This window comes from Corvus hawaiiensis, chromosome 5 (assembly GCF_020740725.1).
Source record: "Corvus hawaiiensis isolate bCorHaw1 chromosome 5, bCorHaw1.pri.cur, whole genome shotgun sequence".
Lineage (NCBI taxonomy): Eukaryota > Metazoa > Chordata > Aves > Passeriformes > Corvidae > Corvus > Corvus hawaiiensis.
In genome coordinates this window covers 70,822,431-70,841,618 of record NC_063217.1, presented here as the reverse complement: position 1 = coordinate 70,841,618, position 19,188 = coordinate 70,822,431, and the positions used below count along the sequence as shown (strand labels likewise).

General features: G+C 39.8%; 1 protein-coding gene across 3 annotated transcripts in view; it reads left to right on the top strand.

Annotated features, from left to right (window-relative positions):
- Positions 1 to 19,188, top strand: part of SPATA5 (spermatogenesis associated 5) — a 164,228-nt gene that overhangs the window by 35,261 nt on the left and 109,779 nt on the right. The window contains exons 12-15 of one of the 3 annotated variants that reach the window (XM_048303596.1): positions 851 to 904; positions 1,299 to 1,378; positions 13,143 to 13,269; positions 14,597 to 14,712. In XM_048303596.1, coding sequence (XP_048159553.1) covers positions 851 to 904; positions 1,299 to 1,378; positions 13,143 to 13,269; positions 14,597 to 14,683 — 348 coding nt within the window. In that variant the 3' untranslated portion in view covers positions 14,684 to 14,712. Of the gene's footprint in view, positions 1 to 850; positions 905 to 1,298; positions 1,379 to 13,142; positions 13,270 to 14,596; positions 14,713 to 19,188 lie in introns of those variants that run through there. The other 2 variants (XM_048303595.1, XR_007203618.1) reach the window with 2 other exon arrangements.

The following is a 19,188-nucleotide window of genomic DNA, read 5'->3' as shown; positions in this document are numbered from 1 at the left end:
GCAGATAATCATGCTTGGTTGTGGCTGCAGGTCAATGTTGATGCAAACCAGGCTGAAGTCAATGAGACATTACCAATCCCAGGAGAAGCTGAGGCCCATTAGGAAGCATTATTTAAGCAGCCTATCCTACAGGATATAGCAGAACAGAAAATACTCTGAGAATTTGCCATTGTTTTACTTTTCATAATTGTAAGTACTTGTTCAAGACTCCAGTGCTGACCCTGTGGTCTCCAGTCTGTTCCTGGTGGACAGAGCTGTGAGGATAAACAGGCACCACAGCAGCTGGCGCTCGTAATCCTGCTTGGCAGCCTCGGCAGAGGAGCAGGAATGTGAATGAGCTCAGACACTGAACAGCTTCCTCGCTAGGGATGGGTTTCAGGTGTGCTGCTGTGGAGCTTCTTGCTTCACCTGCAGAGTGCCAAGTTCAAGGAAGTGCTGTTAAACATTGGTTTAAGTCACTGTTGTGGTGCTTGGTTGGACAGGATGCACATTGAGAGTGCAAGTAAATGCTTTACTGTGATTTGGCCTTCTGGCTGATTTGCAGCCCCTTGGTGCTGTTGTTGAACGCTTTTAAGAACCTCCAAGCATTTTTTTTTTTTGGTTAATTCCATTTCTCATGAAGGTACTGGGAAGGTATTAAGATGAGAGGACTAACCAACGTGCATAGGTACTAAAATAAATGGAGAAAACTTGGTTAAGGTAGAGGGTAAGTAAAAATGCACCCATAAGACCTGCAAATGACAAAATCTCAGAATTTTTTGTAACAGAGCATGACCAGTGTAGCACTGGCAGATGGTTTCAGGCATTTTGTGTACAAATGTATCATGCTTAATTATTTTCTATTTTGCAGGGGCCTGAGTTGATGAATAAATATGTTGGTGAGTCTGAACGAGCAGTGAGAGAGGTGAGAAAGGGCAATCTATGGATAATGTTAGATGCTAAACTTTCTTGGCTTTCTTATTCTTCTCTCCTTATGAGGTACCTTTAAACTTTCTGAAAAACTCCTTCTGGTGTAAGTTTAAAAAAGAAAAAAGTGAAGCAGCAGGGATATTTAGCTTTCTCCTGCATCAGCCTAGTGATTCATGTCAAATTTGGGATCCTGTAGCAGCTTTTACTGCAAGCCCGTATCATGAAAAACTTATAAAAATCTGTTTTCAAGTGAAACCAACCCAAAGGAAGACAGGACTGATGTCTTTTATGTGAAGTTGTGTAGCTCTTGAGGTGTGCAGGCGGTGATAGTGTACTGTAAACAGCTTCCATCCCTTAAAACTGGGTGTTTCATTGTTGTTTTTTTGTAGATCTTCAGGAAAGCCAGAGCAGTGTCTCCTTCAATTCTTTTCTTTGATGAAATAGATGCCTTGGCAGTTGAAAGGGGAAAGTAAGTAATTCTGTTACAAAAATAACAGACATTATTTCCTGATAAATTACTCTTACACTGTACAATCACAGATTTATTTACCTTTCTAGAATTATTTTATTAAACATATTCGTTCTTTATACAGAAGGGTAATGTGTGACTTTTACTCAAGCCTGTTTAACTTGGCATAAACAGGTAAGCTGGTGGAGTTCCTCCTTTCTCATCTCATTAGCCTGAATGATTCTACTGGTTCTCATGCTCTTTGGCTCTTTTCTGTGGTTTTACCTTTTATTTCCAGTAACTTAACTCCTTTCTTTTCCCAGGGTTGTTGCACTGGCCTAATTTGGTGTCTCCATCAAGCAAACAATATGATCATAAGCTACATAAAACAAATTTCCAAGGAGACTACTCATATACATAAATTTACACCTACATTTAAACATTTTGCCAGACTGGGAAAAACTTCATGAAAAGAATCTGAAACACTTGTGTCCTTTCATGTGTGACATTAAGAAGGGATTATTGTGCAAACACCTAGTATTATTTTTTTTTTATATCCTGCTTTGTGATGATTCCAAGAGATGTTTAGCTCATGTCTGAAGTAGGATTATTGCAGTTTTTCGTTGCTACTATAGCATTTAAGACTTGACAGGCTTTGTAAGTGGACTTTCTTGTGGGATACCTTCTTGTAAATGTTAAAACTGCTACTTGCTGTTGCAGTAAATACTTCTATGCTGTTTTATTTTGTATGAAAAGCTACCAAATTGGTGCATTAGAAAGTATTTGTCCAGTTGCAAGGTGCGTCAAAACTTGAACATTTTTCTGGAAAAAAAGCTCCCTCAACATCCTTACACATTCCTTTGTATTGCAAGAAGGGCATTTGTATCTTCAGAAAAGGTAACAGGTGTCATTTTGCTGTTTCAGTGACACAAATAAATTATTTGTGTCACAGGAGGTGGCATCATGTGTAGCATAGAGCTGCCCTGTGAAGCTGCTAAGAAATGAATGTTCTTGCTGTTGGAAATGCAAAATCTGATGGAAGATGTTTTCCTCAGCATCCTTCTCGCATGAAATGTATGCAGCTGTGAAATTTGTGAGTGGTATGCACCGAAACGCCTGCCTGCTTATTACAACAGAGAAATTGCAAAATTGTTTGCTTGAATCAAGCCAGTGGAGGGGAAAAAAATATCATCCCCTGCTGCAATTGTTAATGTGTATAGCTTTCAGAACTAGTACTTCATCAAGATCAAACCTCTTGGAAGATTAAGCCATAACACATTTTAAGCAGCCTTTTCACACAGTGCCCTGGAGGTGTTGAGTTTGTTTGTTTGTTTGCTTTATTCTTTTAGGGAGTAAACAGCTTGATTTTACCTTACCTGGAACTATCCATGGGGGGTAGTAGGCCTGGCACAGCTTGCTGAAGAATGTGGTGTGACCTGCTGCAGTTGTGTTGTGCTGGAGACATCTGGTTTTGGAGCTTTAAAAAGAACAGGGTGGGACACACAAATATTTCATTGTCAAATCTGAACCGGATGGGAGGTAAAATATGTAGCAGAGTTCTCATAAAATTCATCTGAAATTAAATGGTGTAGGAAACCAGACAAGGCACTTATTAGAAATGGCCCTTTTTTACAGGCTGACTTTGCACAGTAGGAATTTGCAAATGCACTAGAGATGCTAACAATTTGTGGCCTCTGGAGATCCATTTCCTGTTCTATTACTGACCATGCTGAAGTTTTCAAGGAAACACCTGTTTATATTGTCTCCCCATTCCCTCTGTTGGCTGAATTAGTTTTCTTTGCCTTGGCAGTGAAAAACACTCTGTGATACAGCTTCGTAAGAGGTTTTTCCTCTTGGTTTAAATCTTTGTTAGGATGCTGTGGGCTTTGTGCACCATGTGCCACATTCCGTATCTCCTGGGTAAGCAAACTCTCCTGATCCTACCAGGACATGTCCAGAGACACAGAGAAGCTGAAACTGTTAAGTTCAAGAGTAATTTCACATATAATTCTGATTAGAAATACAGATGTGAAATAACCTTGAGTAAATCACTTAATGCTTTTGTTCTTCAAAGCACCGTGCCAAGTGTTCGTTAACCCATTATTTAGCTTTGACTAAAGCTTGTGGGTTTAAAACAGAAGTGTTTTGCTCCCAACCTTCTGTAGAGATCACAAGACTATCCCTTCTCAGCAGCAGGCACATATGAGCTAACAGCCTTTGTAAATAATGAGGGTACAGGTAGATCAAGAAAGCTGAGAAATTTTCTTGTTTGGACCATTCATTACAATGTCTCCTTTGCATCAGGTAGTGGATTCTGTCACTGCACAGGCCATTACTCCATGGCAAGCACTGTGGCTGCACTCGGTTATGCCACAGTGTTTTATTTATTACACATTCCCAAGCCATCATTCATTCCATAATTGTAATACATCTAACACACTACCTAATGTAACTGTCTCATGTAGCAGTTTTGTTGTACAGAATGTATTTGTGTGTTTATTGGTTAGAACAAGTAATACTTTGAAGTCAGCAAAAATTATATTAATTGACCTTGCGTATTGTCAAAATGTATTATTTGGAAAAGATTCTTTCTTATCCCACCTGCCTAGAAGTTCCGTATGTTTTATTGATACAAACTAAGCTCCTGGATTTTTTTTCTTGTCGGTCCACAACCGCCCTATTTTGCTTGTAGGCAACCCACTAATACATATTAATCAAGGAATTAAGACTGTGGGCTGGATACATACCAGTGTTGAAGACAGTTTATGAAAATATAATCCTGCAGCTCTGCAGAAAAATAGTTCAATGTAAGGAGCAATTGCTCGAGAAAAAAATCTGATTATCCTTGATGCAAGAAGTCGAGAGGGTGATTCTGAATAGATTTGGGTTTCCAGTGTGATGGTGAAGACATAAAGATACTTTGAGCTGTGTTGATTTCTGCGTTTTGTTCTGTGACTCTGAGCTTCTAATGCTCATGGAGGATTTTTCCATCGCTTTCTGATTTATGTTGAGATGTTAAGAGTAAGTTTAGAGAGAACTGAAAATTAAGAATTAGTGGCTCAGTGGCCTGACCCTAGAGAAAGAGGGAGGCATTCACCATGTCTGACTCTAAAGAACAAATTATAAACCTGCAGCAGAAAAGATGGTAGAAAGAGGTGTCACAGTGAGGTTTGAAGAGGAGAAATGATTGAGAAAGGAAAAACTTCTGCAGTTGTGCACCAGGAGAGGTGAACCATGGGATGCATGGAGCCTTTTCCACTTCTCCATGGTTCTAATTAGCATTTACTTTCACCAGCAGATTATAACTTTTTCTTTTTTTTCTCCATACTTTTGAAAGATGCAGTTATGACTTTTAGTAGGACAGATTGCACTGAAGCCGGACTGGTTCAGATACAGCAGTTTGAGCAGGAAAGTTTGCCTCAGAGTAATCCCCTGCTTGCACAAAGCTTGGGAGGCTTTACAAATTGCACAGCTGTAGAGAGTTATGGGTATTTGTTACCCTCAGTATCCTGACCATGTAAAACCTAATTCTTCTGGCCATTAGGGGTTGCCAAGAGGGAAATGGCTTGGTAATTAGACTTGAAAGTGATGAATGAATGTGGGTCTGTGTAAATGCAGTGCAGACAGTCTGTTTGCTGAACTTCAGAAATCTCCGTGCTTTGGAAATGGAACATTGTTTATATAAGTAGGATTTTTAGGATTTTTGGGCAAGAGACATCCTTTTCTTGTTTTTCAGAAGCAAAGCATTTCCCCTTTAACTGCAAATCTCTATAACGTAGGATAGGAAATGCTGTAGACTGCTGTAAAAGACACTGATAAATTCTATTTTCCAAGGGGGAAAAAAAAAGACCAGGGACAAAGTCAGTACCTTGCATTTGACTTGTGGAGGCCAAAAGTTGGTAGATGGATGTTGCTAACCTTTTCAGACTGAGGGTAGAAGTGACAAACTGAAGGGTCTTTTGTGCTAATTCCCTTAAACTACAACATGATGATGCTTTTTTGGGGAAAGTACGTTATCCTGTATGCTGGGGGGAGGACAGATAGATTCCTAAGCCACAATTTAAAATAGTCAGAACCACTGAAAAACACACTGTTTTCACTTTAGGTATTAAAATCTTTGCAATCTTAACTTTTGAGGCTCTTGAGCTTTTAGATGAAGCTGTGAGGTACAGCAGCTTTGCTTCTGTACTGTGCCACCTCTGCCTTGAACAGGGACAGTGATAAATCTCTTTTTAAACCAAGATATCTTTCTGGAATATTTTAGCTCATATTTATTTATCCTCCACACTTACCATTGTATTTTAGTGCCTGTGCAAATTCCCTGGTGCAATGGGCAGCCTCTGTCATGAAGGAGGTTAGTGTGTTGCATCCAGTAATGAAACCCCTGGGCTGGACCCTGCAGGGATACAGCAAAGTGACAGTAGGTAGGATAGAGGTTTCTTGGCAGGAATCCACCTTGCACAGGGTAAATGAGCACTAGTGAAGCTGGAGGAGGTATTGTCCCCCTAATGTTTCTCATGCAAAGACAGAAGAACGTGAACAAAGTATACCTGGAAGAAATGGGGTTTCCCTCTGCCATGATTGTTGTGAGGAAGCCAGTTCTTGTTCAGCTCAGATAAAGAACCTTGTGTTTCTGGCCTCTGTTGGCACTGGTGCCCCTGAATTGGGGAGCATCAGCTGATTCCCTGCAATATCTGAGCTGTGTTTGCACATGGTGGAGAATTGAGGCATTCTAAACTTTTTTGACTGCTGTATGAATTCTTTAAAGTTTTGGAATTTGGTATCCAAACAAATATTGTCTGGGGAAAAAAGCTGCATGCCTGGTGCCAGCTTTTTATTTTAGGCCCAGCTGTCTTCAGTGGTGAAAGAGGAAAGTTTTGAAACAATTATATTGTACAGTAAAGCTTGTGATTGGTTTTGAAAGAGCAATTTTAACAAATAGCATTACCCATAGTTTGGGTGTGCATACAATAAATGTCTGCATCCCTTTAATTTTAAACTAAACTTGTTAGTGCTTGTGGCTATCAAGAATCCTTTATCACAATGTGTTTCTTCCTTTTTGTTTACAAACCCAAATAATGGGTAACTTTCCAGCCTGCATTATAATTAAGATAATTTGAAGTCAATAGAGACTTTCATTGACATCAGTGAAAGCAGGACTGGATACAAAACCGCTTTTCTTGAAGACATCATTTTAATGATATGCAGGAGGAACATAATTGTAACTAAAATTTATAAACAGTGAACCTATTATACATAAATATTATTGTAATGAAATGAAATCCAGTCTAGTTAGTTACTTCTAGGTCTATAATGCTTCCAACTTAAACTGTATTTGCTTTCCTGGTAGACATGATTGATTACAGATTTAAACTTGATTAACTTCCAGGAATGCACAGCAGAGAAACGTTGAGAAAAACAGAATGAAGGGAAGTGGGGAATTTACTGGGCATCAGGTGTGTGCTTGGTTTGGGCTTGTTTTTTTATTTTGTTTTATTGCCTTTTTTTTAAGGCAACATCAGCTTTAGCAGAATAAGAGAACTCATGATGTTAGCGTTCTTCCTGTGTCACCCAGACAGTGCCAGGGCCAGCTGGAAGTGTGGGCTAATGCCCTTATTTCATGAATGTGCATCTGGAATTAGTTGCAAACAGATGGAAATGGGCGATGGATCATGACCTAGGTGCTCAGGGATTTGGAGATGGGCTTGGGGAAAGCCCTCTGGAAGAAAGCCTGTTGATTCCAAACCTGTCTCAAACTGGCTTCTTTCCTCCTTTTCTCTCCTTTCACTGTGTTTCATTTTTATGGGCCTACTTCATTAACTTTTGGAAGCTTCAATAATGAGAAATTTAGGCAAGTGGAAGAGGCTGCTTACACAGCCGTGAAGGATAATTAGGATGTGTCTGCAGCTGTCTACAGGCCATTTGTTTCAAAGTCACCTGCTGACAGCTGAGCACTGTTTCCTGTTTTCACAAAGCTCATCATCTTTTTAGAAGTGCTTGCTTGCAAGCTGGAGGCCACTTAAGGAGTACTTGGAGTTCTTTTATTTTTCTGTGCTCTCCTAATGCCTTCAAAACCAAATTACATGAACGGCATTTAATCAGCGAATTGATGGTTGGCAAAACATCATTCTGCCGTGGAGGTAACCATGAAGATAAATATTCTACCCAGACTGAATTTCCCAGACTTTGCCTAGGTTCCCTCTGGATATTTTCCTTCTGTGGTACTTGAATTTTGTGCTTGAGAAAACAGGGAAGATATGAAACAGTATAGTGGGTAATAGTTGATACAGGTGCGTACAGAATCCAACAGTATCTAATTGTAGGGTGCTGATGGAGGGAAGGGTTTAGGATCATCTTCTTGCAGGGTTTTTGTGATCACACAGGCAGGAAAATTCCCTGCTATGGGGAATGTTTTTCTCTGAGCACTGAAGTGGCTTGTGTACTAGTGTGGTTTGGGTTTTGTTTTTTTTTAATGAGTAGCAAAACTATATAAGTGATGTAAAAGATTTGCATGCTATATATCTTAGACTTTAATAACATCCAAGCCTGTGGTATCTGTAGTGGTCCAAATAACAATCATTGAAGTTGTGCCATTACATGATACAACATTCACAGAAGTAAATTTGGCCCAGTGTTTTAATATTGGACAAGCCTTCTTTTCCTGACTGGCATGCCAGTGTCCATTCTACTGGACAAAATGCCCCAGTGATGGAATTTTTGCACGAAATTTGATATCTGCGACCATCCTGCAGTTACTGTCTTTCTGGTAATGCTATTGGAGTAGATTATTTGCATTTTTTATTTTTTCAGATGCTGTGGAAAACTTTAACCTGCCAAAGCCAAATTTCACCCGAGCTCATGAGGGAGGGCAATAAAGGAGTGTGACAGTTAATTATGATCGCAGCAGCTGGATTGAAAAACTGGGCTTGGCAGGTGCTCCTTGCTGACAGGTTTCCCCTGCAAAGCCCTGACAGAAATGTCAGACTCAATAAAAATCCTTCAGGCTGTGCGAGAGAGGCGGCTCTCGCGTGGGAGTCTGCTGGCAGGGGGCTTCTGTATTTCAGGAACCTTTTAGCTCCGTAGTTCACGGAGAGGTGGAGAGTCCTGCCAGGAAGGTCTATTTCAACCTGTTCAAATTTTTTTGATACTGAGCATTTTGTCATGTCAATGAGTTTTACATTTGTTTTGATAGGAAATTATTTCCAGGGGTTTCACTGAAAGGGTTATTTGAAATGATACCACATCCACAAGTATTTTTAAAACCTATAAATTTTGAGTATGATTGCAATTCTTTTGTTAGGGGGGGAAAAATAATAAAGTCAGTTTTTATCCATATGTAAATCTTGCCTGATGGGATGTTTTGGAAGAGAAGGTGGGCTTGACTCCATTCTCACAAAACCTGCATTATAGATTTCAGCTATGTGGCGATTAATCTGTCTGCAGTAATTTATCCTGGATAGTTCTCCTGAGGTCTGCCTCTTCGACCTCACAGCTCTGCCTGAGGTAGGGTCAGTTGTGCAGGAGAGGGGTCCTCCCAGACTACTTCTGTTTTTGCAGCTTCACGGTGGCTGTGATTTTAACAGCTCTCAAAATGTTATTGTGTGAAGATTTCCTGCATTTCCACGTCTACAGTTTAGCAGTGTAATTAAATTAAGGTCCTGATTCTGAAGCCAAGGTGTTCAGACAGTGCCACTGAAGTCAGTGGTGGGATGGAGAGTCACTGGTTCTCATTTATGAGATTTAAGTGGTGATGGAGACTTAAATATATTTTTCAGTGAAAATGATATCTGGTGTTGGAAAGCCAGTGAAGTGAGTATTTTTTCAGAAGTGTTCTAGATAGGTGATGCAAATGTATGTTTGCTTTAGCTCGCAGTGGTGATGCTTACAAATTTCATCATTTTGGTGATACCGCAGTGACTGCATTCTCAGACTGTTTTTAGTTTTCAAATATTAAAAAATCTGTTAGAAAAAGCATGGGGGGAAAGAAAAGGAAGCTAAATAAGTAAAAATGTACAAAACAAGAATTAGCTGTCCAAGAAATGCCTATAGCAGGAAGGGTAACAGATTTAAATGTGATTTCGTACATCTGGTTATGTCTGGAAACAAAATCTTCTTGGCTGGAAGATCTGTATAAGCTAGTGAACTGTATGTACTCCTTGGTGCAGTGATAGGATGGATCTGTGGTTGCTTTTATATCCCCTGGAAGAAGTATGAGAGTGGTTTAAGGTGTCCAGGGGGAAATTTCAATGCCCACTGATACATGAATCCAGCTGGCTTGAACGGTCATTGGATAAAGCCAGAGGAGATAGAAATAAAAGCTGTGGAGAGCCCTCTCCTGCTGTATTGATTTTGGAGCTGGTGCTCTTGATCTCTCAGGGTTATCAGACAAAGGCAGAATTAATTCAAATTAATTGTGAGTCTTTTTTAAACTATAGAATACATGAGTTATTCTGCCAAAATGTGTATTGGGAATGCCTTTAGCCAACATAAAATACCAAGAGCAGGTTTGCCTTTCATACTCACCATGGATAGTCTTACCTGACAGCCTTCAGGAATCTTCTCTGAAGGTCAAGCTGAGTGCCTGTGCAGGAGTGCACTTGTGCTTTGTCTGAGACTGGTGGAACACTTGCAGGATTAGCTGGCATATCACATAGAGGAGGATTTCTGTCTCTAACTGATGTAATGACCTTCTCTACCTTTAAAAACTTCATTGAGGATTGTAAATAAAGTGAGGTTGGCAAAAAATTAAAATAACACATAGCCTAATGTATTTCATTAGGGCAACACAAGCAGTCACTTGAAATTCTCAGGCAGGCTCCTCTTTGCTCACACGTTTTTTATGTTGAAGGTATTTCTGGTTGGGGCACGGCTCCTACGTGCACACACCCGTGCACACACATGGCCCTGCGTGGATTATGTGAGGGGCTTAGCTCTGGCTGCCTGGATTTTCAGGCAGTGTGTTGACAGGAAATTAGTTTGTACCAGGACGTGCCTTTGGAGGCCATTTCCAGGCAGTTGTGATGACATCAACGTGTGGAGGTCAGGTGGAGGCGGGGGGGGGCCAAGGCAGCCCCTTGGCTGGAAGTTGGTTTTGGCAGTGCCTCCATGGGACTGGAGGGTTAATCACGGTTTGTTTCTCTGGCTGCTGTTTGCGTCAAAACTCTGGGCAGCCTTAATGAACGTTGCCTGTGTTAATTTGGAAGCCTTGCTGGGAAACCATGGGAAAATGGAAAATCGCATCCTTGCGAGTCACCCCTGGAATTAACAGCTCGGGCAGCACCGGAGCTCTCGCATCTCACCGTGGCTCTGAGGCAGCTCCGAGCAGCTGGGGAAGAGATCTCTCCCTGTGCCTGCCTGGGATTTTTATAGGGTGTCCTGTTAAGCCAAAAGCTAATTTAGTGTAGACTGTGCTAAAACGGTGCAGCGTGTGATAGCTTAGTGAACTGTGTAAATAAAAGCACTGACATTAGAAATCCATGGTGTCGTAGGACCCAGGCACCTCCTCGCTTTTGTTACTGATACTTTTTGCGTGCATGGACTTAAAATTATTTACTTCACTTTTAAGAGGTAATAATAAAGCCCCTAATAACGTCCTGGAAGCACTCATTGTTTGAGCTGTATTATACCATCTGTGATTGCCTAACTGCAGTTTTCTGATGATGCCCTAATTGCATGAAAGTCCTTGCAATGTGCATTCCCCTGTGGGGATTTTCTTTAGAATAAACACTTCTTTAATGTGTTGTGAGTTTTTTCTTTTTTTGCAGTCTGAAGCTTGTAAGAGAAATGTTTATATTGGGGAAAGATGTAATATCCGTTCTAGCCACCTCTCTCTAAAACTAAGTATTTCTTTTTTTTTTAAAGGAAACAGAGAAAAGTTTAGCATCTCCTCCAAAGTCTTCCAGCTTCAGATCATTTTATATAACATTAACATTTTAGTCCCAGTTTTACAATTATTTTTTCCTTTGCTTAGCATTTTCTTGTGCTCAGTCTATTTGGTATAAAGTGGAGTAAAATTGAAACTCATGCAAGATGGGAGGCCTGGATCCCTATTGAGACTAGGTAATGTTACAAAGTTGCTTTTAATTTCCTTTAAGCTGTGTGTCCTTCCAAAAGCATATGCTGTCCATGTCCGACACCTGAAGTGTTTTATCACACTCAGCCCTCTATAAGTCAGTGGGACTGTGACCCATGGGTATGTTCGAAATGCTCAGATACGGCTTGGGAATTTCCAGTGTGGCTGCAAAAACCCCAAAAGCTGACGAGCAGGTAACTCAAGTCCCTTCTCTAATATTTCTTAGCAACTTAAATATTTCACTCTCTTAGCCAACATTTATTATAGCTCCTTAAAGATGTTTTCCAGACTGGGTGTGATAAGTTAACTGTTTTGCACTGTAAAATTGCAGAACCAGTTGTAGGACAGGAAAGTTGGGGAATTTATTTGGAGGAGAGCTGTACAACAGTGATGGAGCCATTACTGTTGCTGTGGCTCTGGGACATCACTGTGGTCGCAGGCGGGCTGGTGGTGGGTGGCAGTGCTGCAGCAATATGTATGTGTAATAACTGTACAACTCCATTTGTGCATTCTCTATCTGATGGAAGTAATTGGAGCACTTACATTTTAATATATTTAATATTTTTATGTTTGGAAACTAGCTTTGTCACGATGATTGTATTGCAGTTCTCTGTGTGTAGAGGTCCCTGTATACCTGTGTAAAAATTTAAGAAAACTTCTGGAAAAGAACTTTAAAAACTTGGAGATTAAAAAATTATCTTAATCCTCTGTAGATTTGGTCTTGTTTTAAGTATCAGACTTCTTTTTGCTTCTTACTTTTTAGGGATCCAGAAGAACTGGAGAGATTAATTTTTTTAAATTGTATTGAAAAGAGCCTATTTAAGGGTACAGAAGTGAAACCTTCCCTTGTGCAGCAGAGCAGGGAATAGCCCTGGAAGAGCAGTCCCATTGATGAAAGATGATGGAGGATGCCATCCACAGGGGAAGGTTGTGTTGGAAACAGCGAGGTTTTGGTGTGTGCCAAGAGCAGGATTCCCAGTTTCTGGCAAAGGAGGATAAAACTCACATTTTTGGTGTAATTTCCAGCAGCTGTCCCTAGCCTGCTTCAGTTTCCTTGCCCCTTCTCAGCAGAGGGAATACTTTATGCTTGTCTGCTTAGGTTTTCCACATATTGGTAACTTCAAAACTGGAGTTTTCAGTTTTTTCAGTGTTGGGTTTTTTTCCTGGTATCTGGACAATGAGCTGAGTTAAAGGACTGACAATGCTATTATGAGGCAGTTGGTCAACACTCAATTTATTCTCAAGTGATGGAGAGAACATAAAAATATAGAGCAACTCTGCAAAACGCAGCTGCCTAATTTTTTATATTGCATAGGGTGGTGTAAGCTCTCACTTGGATGATGCTAAAAATGAAAGTAATAGTAAAGAAGCTGCAAGAATTCCGTTTTCTTAAAAATGTTTATTCCAGCTATCGACATTGTGCTAAGTTCTTTACAACCTCCATAGCAGGGCAAGAAGTAAAAAAAACCCTAAATCTCAGTTGCTTTGCTGCATACCAAGAAGACCTAGGGAGGCCAAATTCGCTGGTTTGGTTTTACTGACTTCATATTGCTGATACTGTTTCAGAGATTGAAGGTGAAAATAAATATTGTGAAGAATTAAGGCAAAAAGATGCATCCCTGTAAATTGGAAAGAATATCATATCTTTTTCTTTCTCCAGTTTCTAGGAAGGGAAAACTAATGCTGTGACTTTTTTTTTTTCCTGTAAATCAGCTCTTCAGGTGCTGGAAATGTAGCAGACCGTGTCTTGGCTCAGTTGCTGACGGAAATGGATGGGATAGAACAGCTGAAGGACGTGACAATTTTGGCAGCTACAAACAGACCGGACATGATAGACAAGGTACAAATAGATGCACTCTCTATATCCTGTTCCTCTTGAAAAGACCAGATTTTGGTATAATTCCATCCTCTTTTTCTCTCCAAACTGTTGTCTGTTCAGTTTAATGTAGAAGTTTGAAAATGAAGACAAGGCAGAGGAATGATTCATGACTCTCACTTTTTTTCCCCCCCCTCAAAAGTATTTTTAACAGAAAAGAAAAGTTTTATGGTGGCCTTAAATATCTGTTTCCTAGAAGAAATTATCCTTAAGTCAAGCTCATTGAACTTGCACAGCAGCATTTCTGTCAAACTGCTGCTGTGGTTTTTGCTTCTGTTCTGTTTGTTTATGCGGGAGTTTGCTGGAGTTTGTTGGTTTCATTAGTTACTTCCTTTCAAGGATTAAATGTCTCAGCAATTCAGTTTCCAACTGTAAACAGGGCAATTTCTCCTCAGATCCCACAGCAGCTCTGTGACAAGAACATCTCAAGTTTGTAAAATCTGGAGGGTTGTAACACTTACTGCAGAAAACCTCCAAACACAAACCCAACCCAGCAGCCCTCCAGAAAATCCATTTTACAGCTGTTTACCACTGCTGTGTCTTCTCACAGCTAAGTGCAGTAGACAGATCAGTCTGAAGTGATTTCCTTTAAGATACGTTTTGTAGTGTTGGTAGGGTTATTCCATGGCTTTTTGCCTTCACAACATTAATTAATTTGATGACAGGTTAATGAATTTAGTTTTCATGATCTTTTTAGGGTTTCTCATAAGTTTTTTAATTCTCACGTTTTAAGCTGTTTCTGGAATAGTCTTTTCTGTTTGTCTTGAAGCATTCAGGCATAAAATACGTATGAAATGTGTATGTTTAAGGTATGGTTTGTATGCACATGAAGTCTTGAGAGAAAACTTGCATTTTGGCTCCAGAACATGGCCTCTTCCCTTTTGAACTGGAGAAAGCCACACAGCTGAAGGAGACCTGACAAAGACTTACTCAGAGCTTACTTGTACATTTATCTGTGAGCCTGCCATGACAAAGCAGAGCCAGCAAAGAGTTTTCAGTAGAAGTTAATAAAACTCATCAGTGAAAAGTATGCTTGTGCAAAATTGAAACTTTCAAGATGTCACTTTTGTCAAATTGGTTTTGGGTTTTTTTGGTGACTGTTCTTTGGGGTCAGACTAAGCTGAATTTGAAAACATTCTGATTGAACAGCAGGGAAATTCTCTTCGGAGTCAGTTCAACGTTGTATTATGCTGTCTCCTTCACCACCTGATGGGAATTGAGTTCTCTGTCATTCTCCCTTTTGTTGGATTTCTCCTGGGCACACAGTGAATGCTGCTTTCTCATATTTCAGGTTTTATTTGAAATACTGGCAATATTGGAACAGAACTACCTTGAGTTAAGGGTGCCACCCTGCAATATACAGAGAACTTTTGGATAGAACCTAAGTTACTATGTACTGTACCTACATCACTGATGCAAATCCAGACCTCTTAGCCTGGGACTGAAAGTTTTCATTTTGATATGATGTATAAAAATTCAGTGTCTTCTCTATATAAGAATTTTATAAGGGTGGTGGGCTTTTAAGAATGAACGACACAGTTTTGTCATCCAGACCAGACAGGCTGTACCTGGCCACCGTCTTCTCCTGGGTCTGTGCAATATTTGCAATGCAGGAGTTGTACTTTTTCCCTTCCGTGGAAGAAAGAAGATATGACACCAGAAAGCATTTCTACTTCACTTATGGGAAATCTTTCAGTGGGGGCTTTTAGTTTGCTCGGCGATTGGTGATCCCTTTGAGAAGGTATGGTTTTGTTAAATTAATATTTTATATGGAAATAGTTCTGTATGACAATAAGTGAGTGTCCTGTTTTCATAGGTATGTATGGTGACTATACAGTAATTTTTTAATGCATGAGCTTTTACATATGGCATAAAAGTATAAGGCAGTCTCTGTTACCTACTTCCAAGGACTGGGAAAACGTCTGGGATATGTTGTGACTATTCTCTAGATTTTCAAAGCAAGAAATGCTTGGGGAATGTGTGTTTTCTAAGGTTTATATGCCTGCAGAATTGCTAACAATCCATCCAGCATCTTAATTTATGTGGCTCCTGCTTAACCGACAGTTACGTGATGATGAAACTCGTAATTTGCAAATAGCATGTGGGGATATCAAATGTAAGGGTATTCCCCAGAGCCTAGTGCAGACTTCATTATTCCTGCAAACACTACAGCACGTTGCTTTCGGATAGTGAATAGATTTGAGTCAGACCTTTTACAAAGTTATGTGTAATGGTAAACTTGTTTTGACTTGTCACAGATGTCTATTAATAACTTATTTCTCTAAGATGATTGCATCGAAATATTATTGCAGCCTAAAGTTGTGTCTCATGTTTGTGTCTCAGCTACTTTGCATCTCATTCATATGATGCTGGAGAGACTTTGGAATAGTTTCTATTTTCTGTGAGAATACAAACCCAGTACGTCCTGTTTTCAGCCATGTATGGTACAGAAAGTGATTTCTCTTGGAAGGGAAATATTCTGGAACAAGATGTTCTGAACATTCTTTGAAAGTGATACAGAAACAAAACACTCTGAGTCAGTAATAATAGTAAACTCTCCTTTTTCATTCTATAAGCAGAATTGATGAGCAGTAACTGGAAAAACTGCCTTTTGGTTTTGGTGACTTACACACTCAGGAGTGATTTTTCATGCCTAAAGTATGTAGCAGTAACTTTATGGAGCTGCTTATGATTCAAAGCCTGTTTGTATTTTCCTATGCATCAGTTGTCCTAATGAGAGATCACTCATTTCCACATAAAATATTTTGAACCCTGTGTATAAATTGCTCAGCCTGAAATTAAAAGTTCTGTCCAGACATACATGTGAACAAGTTTTCAGATGTGGTGTGATAGATTTCCATGGAAGAAAACCTAGACCAACTCATCAGGATTTGTGTGCCCTGTTTTTCATTTTCTCAGTGGAATCTGTTTTCCTGGTCTTTTAGTGCTTGGCTTACTTCTGGTGTGAGAAGGGTGAATTGCTATCATTACCTACCCATGCAGATATCTTTTTTTCCCTCTTAAGCAGCGTTTCAAACTCCATTAGCAAGGGTGCATTGGGGAAAAAGGGGGACTGTCAGATCCCCAAGGACTTGGATGAATGTTTTAGCACAGGTAGCAAGATACACAGTTGCTTCGGGATTGGATGATTTTACCTCCTGCTGGGTCAAGTTTGAATGTCAAACACATTAGCTGTGATGTAAAACACGAGGCGCTGAGTGAAGGGATGGCCCGTGGTACAGGATGACATCCTGCTGCTCCTGACAGCTTCACTTCTCCTTATCTTGGGGTGCAGAAAAGACGTATCCTCAAATATGCTATTTGCATAAGAATGACAGGATGTGATAGGACAAATGAAGATTAATGGGAAGCTGTGCTGTCAGTATTGCCCATTGTCTCCAGATTGATGATGGTCTGGATTTTGTCTGCATTCATGGGCTTCAGTTTAAACTGGAAGCTGTCCTGGTACCAGAATACTGAAGAGCTGAACCTTTACAAATGCTTTGTTAGCACAGGAGGGCAGTGCTCGGCTCCTCATCTCCAAGCATCCTGCTTGTTGCTATAAAAACATGTATTTTGCATATTGTGCTGGTGCAGGGGATTTTTCCTGCCTCCTTTTGCATGTTTATTTTGGTTTTTAAAAACTTCCTGCTCCCTAGTCTTCCTCCTTACTTTTTCCTCTTCCATCACCTGCAAGTTTTGCTGCTCCTTACATAAGCTTTGTTGACTTTGTTCTATTAACCACTGGCTTTAAATTCAGCTTATTTAGTTTAAGAGTCACATGGATAACACTGAGTTTTCTGTTCTGGTTGCATGAACAAAATAAAACAGAACTGCAGCTGATATTCTTCCTAGCAACTGCCAAGCACGAGGAAAGGGAATAAAACTCCCTTCCCCCATGGTTCAATTGGATTTGAAGGAGTTTTCTGGGCAGAGAAATGAAGCAGAGGTTTATCAAATTGATCTGCCCCTCAAATGTTGATTACTATGTAGTTATGGGACAATCTTAATTTAAAGGAGCTTGTTTTGATGAAAATAAAAAATGCGTGATAGAACCATTTGGCAGAATCAGCAAAGAAATTATAATTTCTTGCCTGCAGCAAAAGTGAATAATCTTTCCTCTTTAAAAACATCAAAGTTCAGTCTTTCTGAAGGCTTGTGGAAGAAATTCAAATATTTAAGTTTGCAATTTTACAAGTTAAAAGGAATAGGAAAGAATCTTGCACGTTTATTCATTATTGTCTAGAAATGTCTATGTGCTGTTACAAAGCAGGTGATGCAGTCAGATGCAGTGGCACAATCTTACCTCAGTACCACGTAACATATTCTTCTATTTACATATTTGCCTATTTGTGATTTCTGTTTTGGCCAAAGGTTATTCCTGTGTTACAGCTCTGACTTGGTAGGATTTCAGTTCTCCCAAATGTTGTATAGGACTGTAGAGTTAGAAGCCACATAATCCATCATGTCTTGCAGTGGTAGGGAATGAGCAGAGTAAGGAAAGGGGGATAAGGGTCTTGCTGCCATTTCTCAGCAGTGCAGATTTCATCCAGACTGGGAGGGCAGGGGACCCAAGACTGGGTGCTTTTTAGAAGGAAATGGTGCAGAAACACGTAACTTTCCCACCTGTTGTATTCTTGTGGTGCAGTATTTCAGAGTAGGAATCAAAGTATGGGAATGCAATCGCCACGGCTCTCCACACTGCCGAACAATTCATTATTACTTTTTTACTTTAAATGCTGAAATGCCTCTCTGCTTGTGAAAGGACACTCCTTGTATTCTTGTAAAGCCCTGGGATTAAAAACAGAAAGTGAGAGTTTGTGGGTCTCCTTTTCAGTCAGCCAGCACCTAGAGCACTTAGATCATCTTGCCCAGGTGCAAGTATGGCTCTTTGAAATAACAGAAGATGTGGGATTTCTTTTGAAGACAAGATTGTTCTGGAGCATATAATAAATTTTCAGAAAATGAAGCTTTAGGGAAAAATGATATCAAACTACATGACATGGAAAAGAGGATCTGATATTCTAAAATACTTCCACAATTTTGGCACCAACACATTTTCCATCAACCAGTTTTCTCTGGTATGTGTTTGAGTTTTTCCTCTTAATTTTCTTAAACCTACAACTCTCACTGGGGCAAAGAGGTGCTCTGGAAAGTTTCTCAGAGGTTCAACTTTGCCTTTATTAACATCAGATCTTTACACTTTAGGGTGATTAGAAACTTATTATGTTTATTTAAAAAAAACCAAAAAAGAAGAAAGAGTAAAATGAAATTATTGAAAAGTTTTCACATGTTGTTTTCACCTGCCAGACTGAAATGGCTGAATGGACACAGTTGATGAGCAGTGCTGTTTACTGGCTGAGACTTTCAAGGGGCTGAATTACATAGTGAATCCATGGTTTCTAAAGATCCTGAACACTCTTACTATGTAGAGATAGTTTTGGGGTTCTTATATATATATTCATATTTCTTTAAGACAAGAACTAGGTTTTAAGATTCACCTGAATCTCCCTCTCTCCTTTCTCTTCCCCCCACCCCCCCACCTCCCTCACAGATGAAAACTTTGTTTTCTCATGAGCACAGCAAATAAAATATTTCCAGGTGTGCAGAAGTGATTTTTGTTTTCAACTATTCGATTGTCAGAGTGTGGAGGGCTGAGTAGTAAATCAGCCTTAAGGCTGCTATGGTTTTAAAAAACAAAATCTTAGTGGTGACAGCTGAAGAGCACAGTGACTTTTTCACTCAAGATTTATTGCTTGCCTGAAAAGAAAGGTTGGAGGGAAAACTTGCTGGGCCGCATATTTTCTCCTTTAGCAGGTATACTATAGGGCCAGGACAAGTTGGTTTTATTTTGTCTGTGAAAACATACATTTTAACAATGTA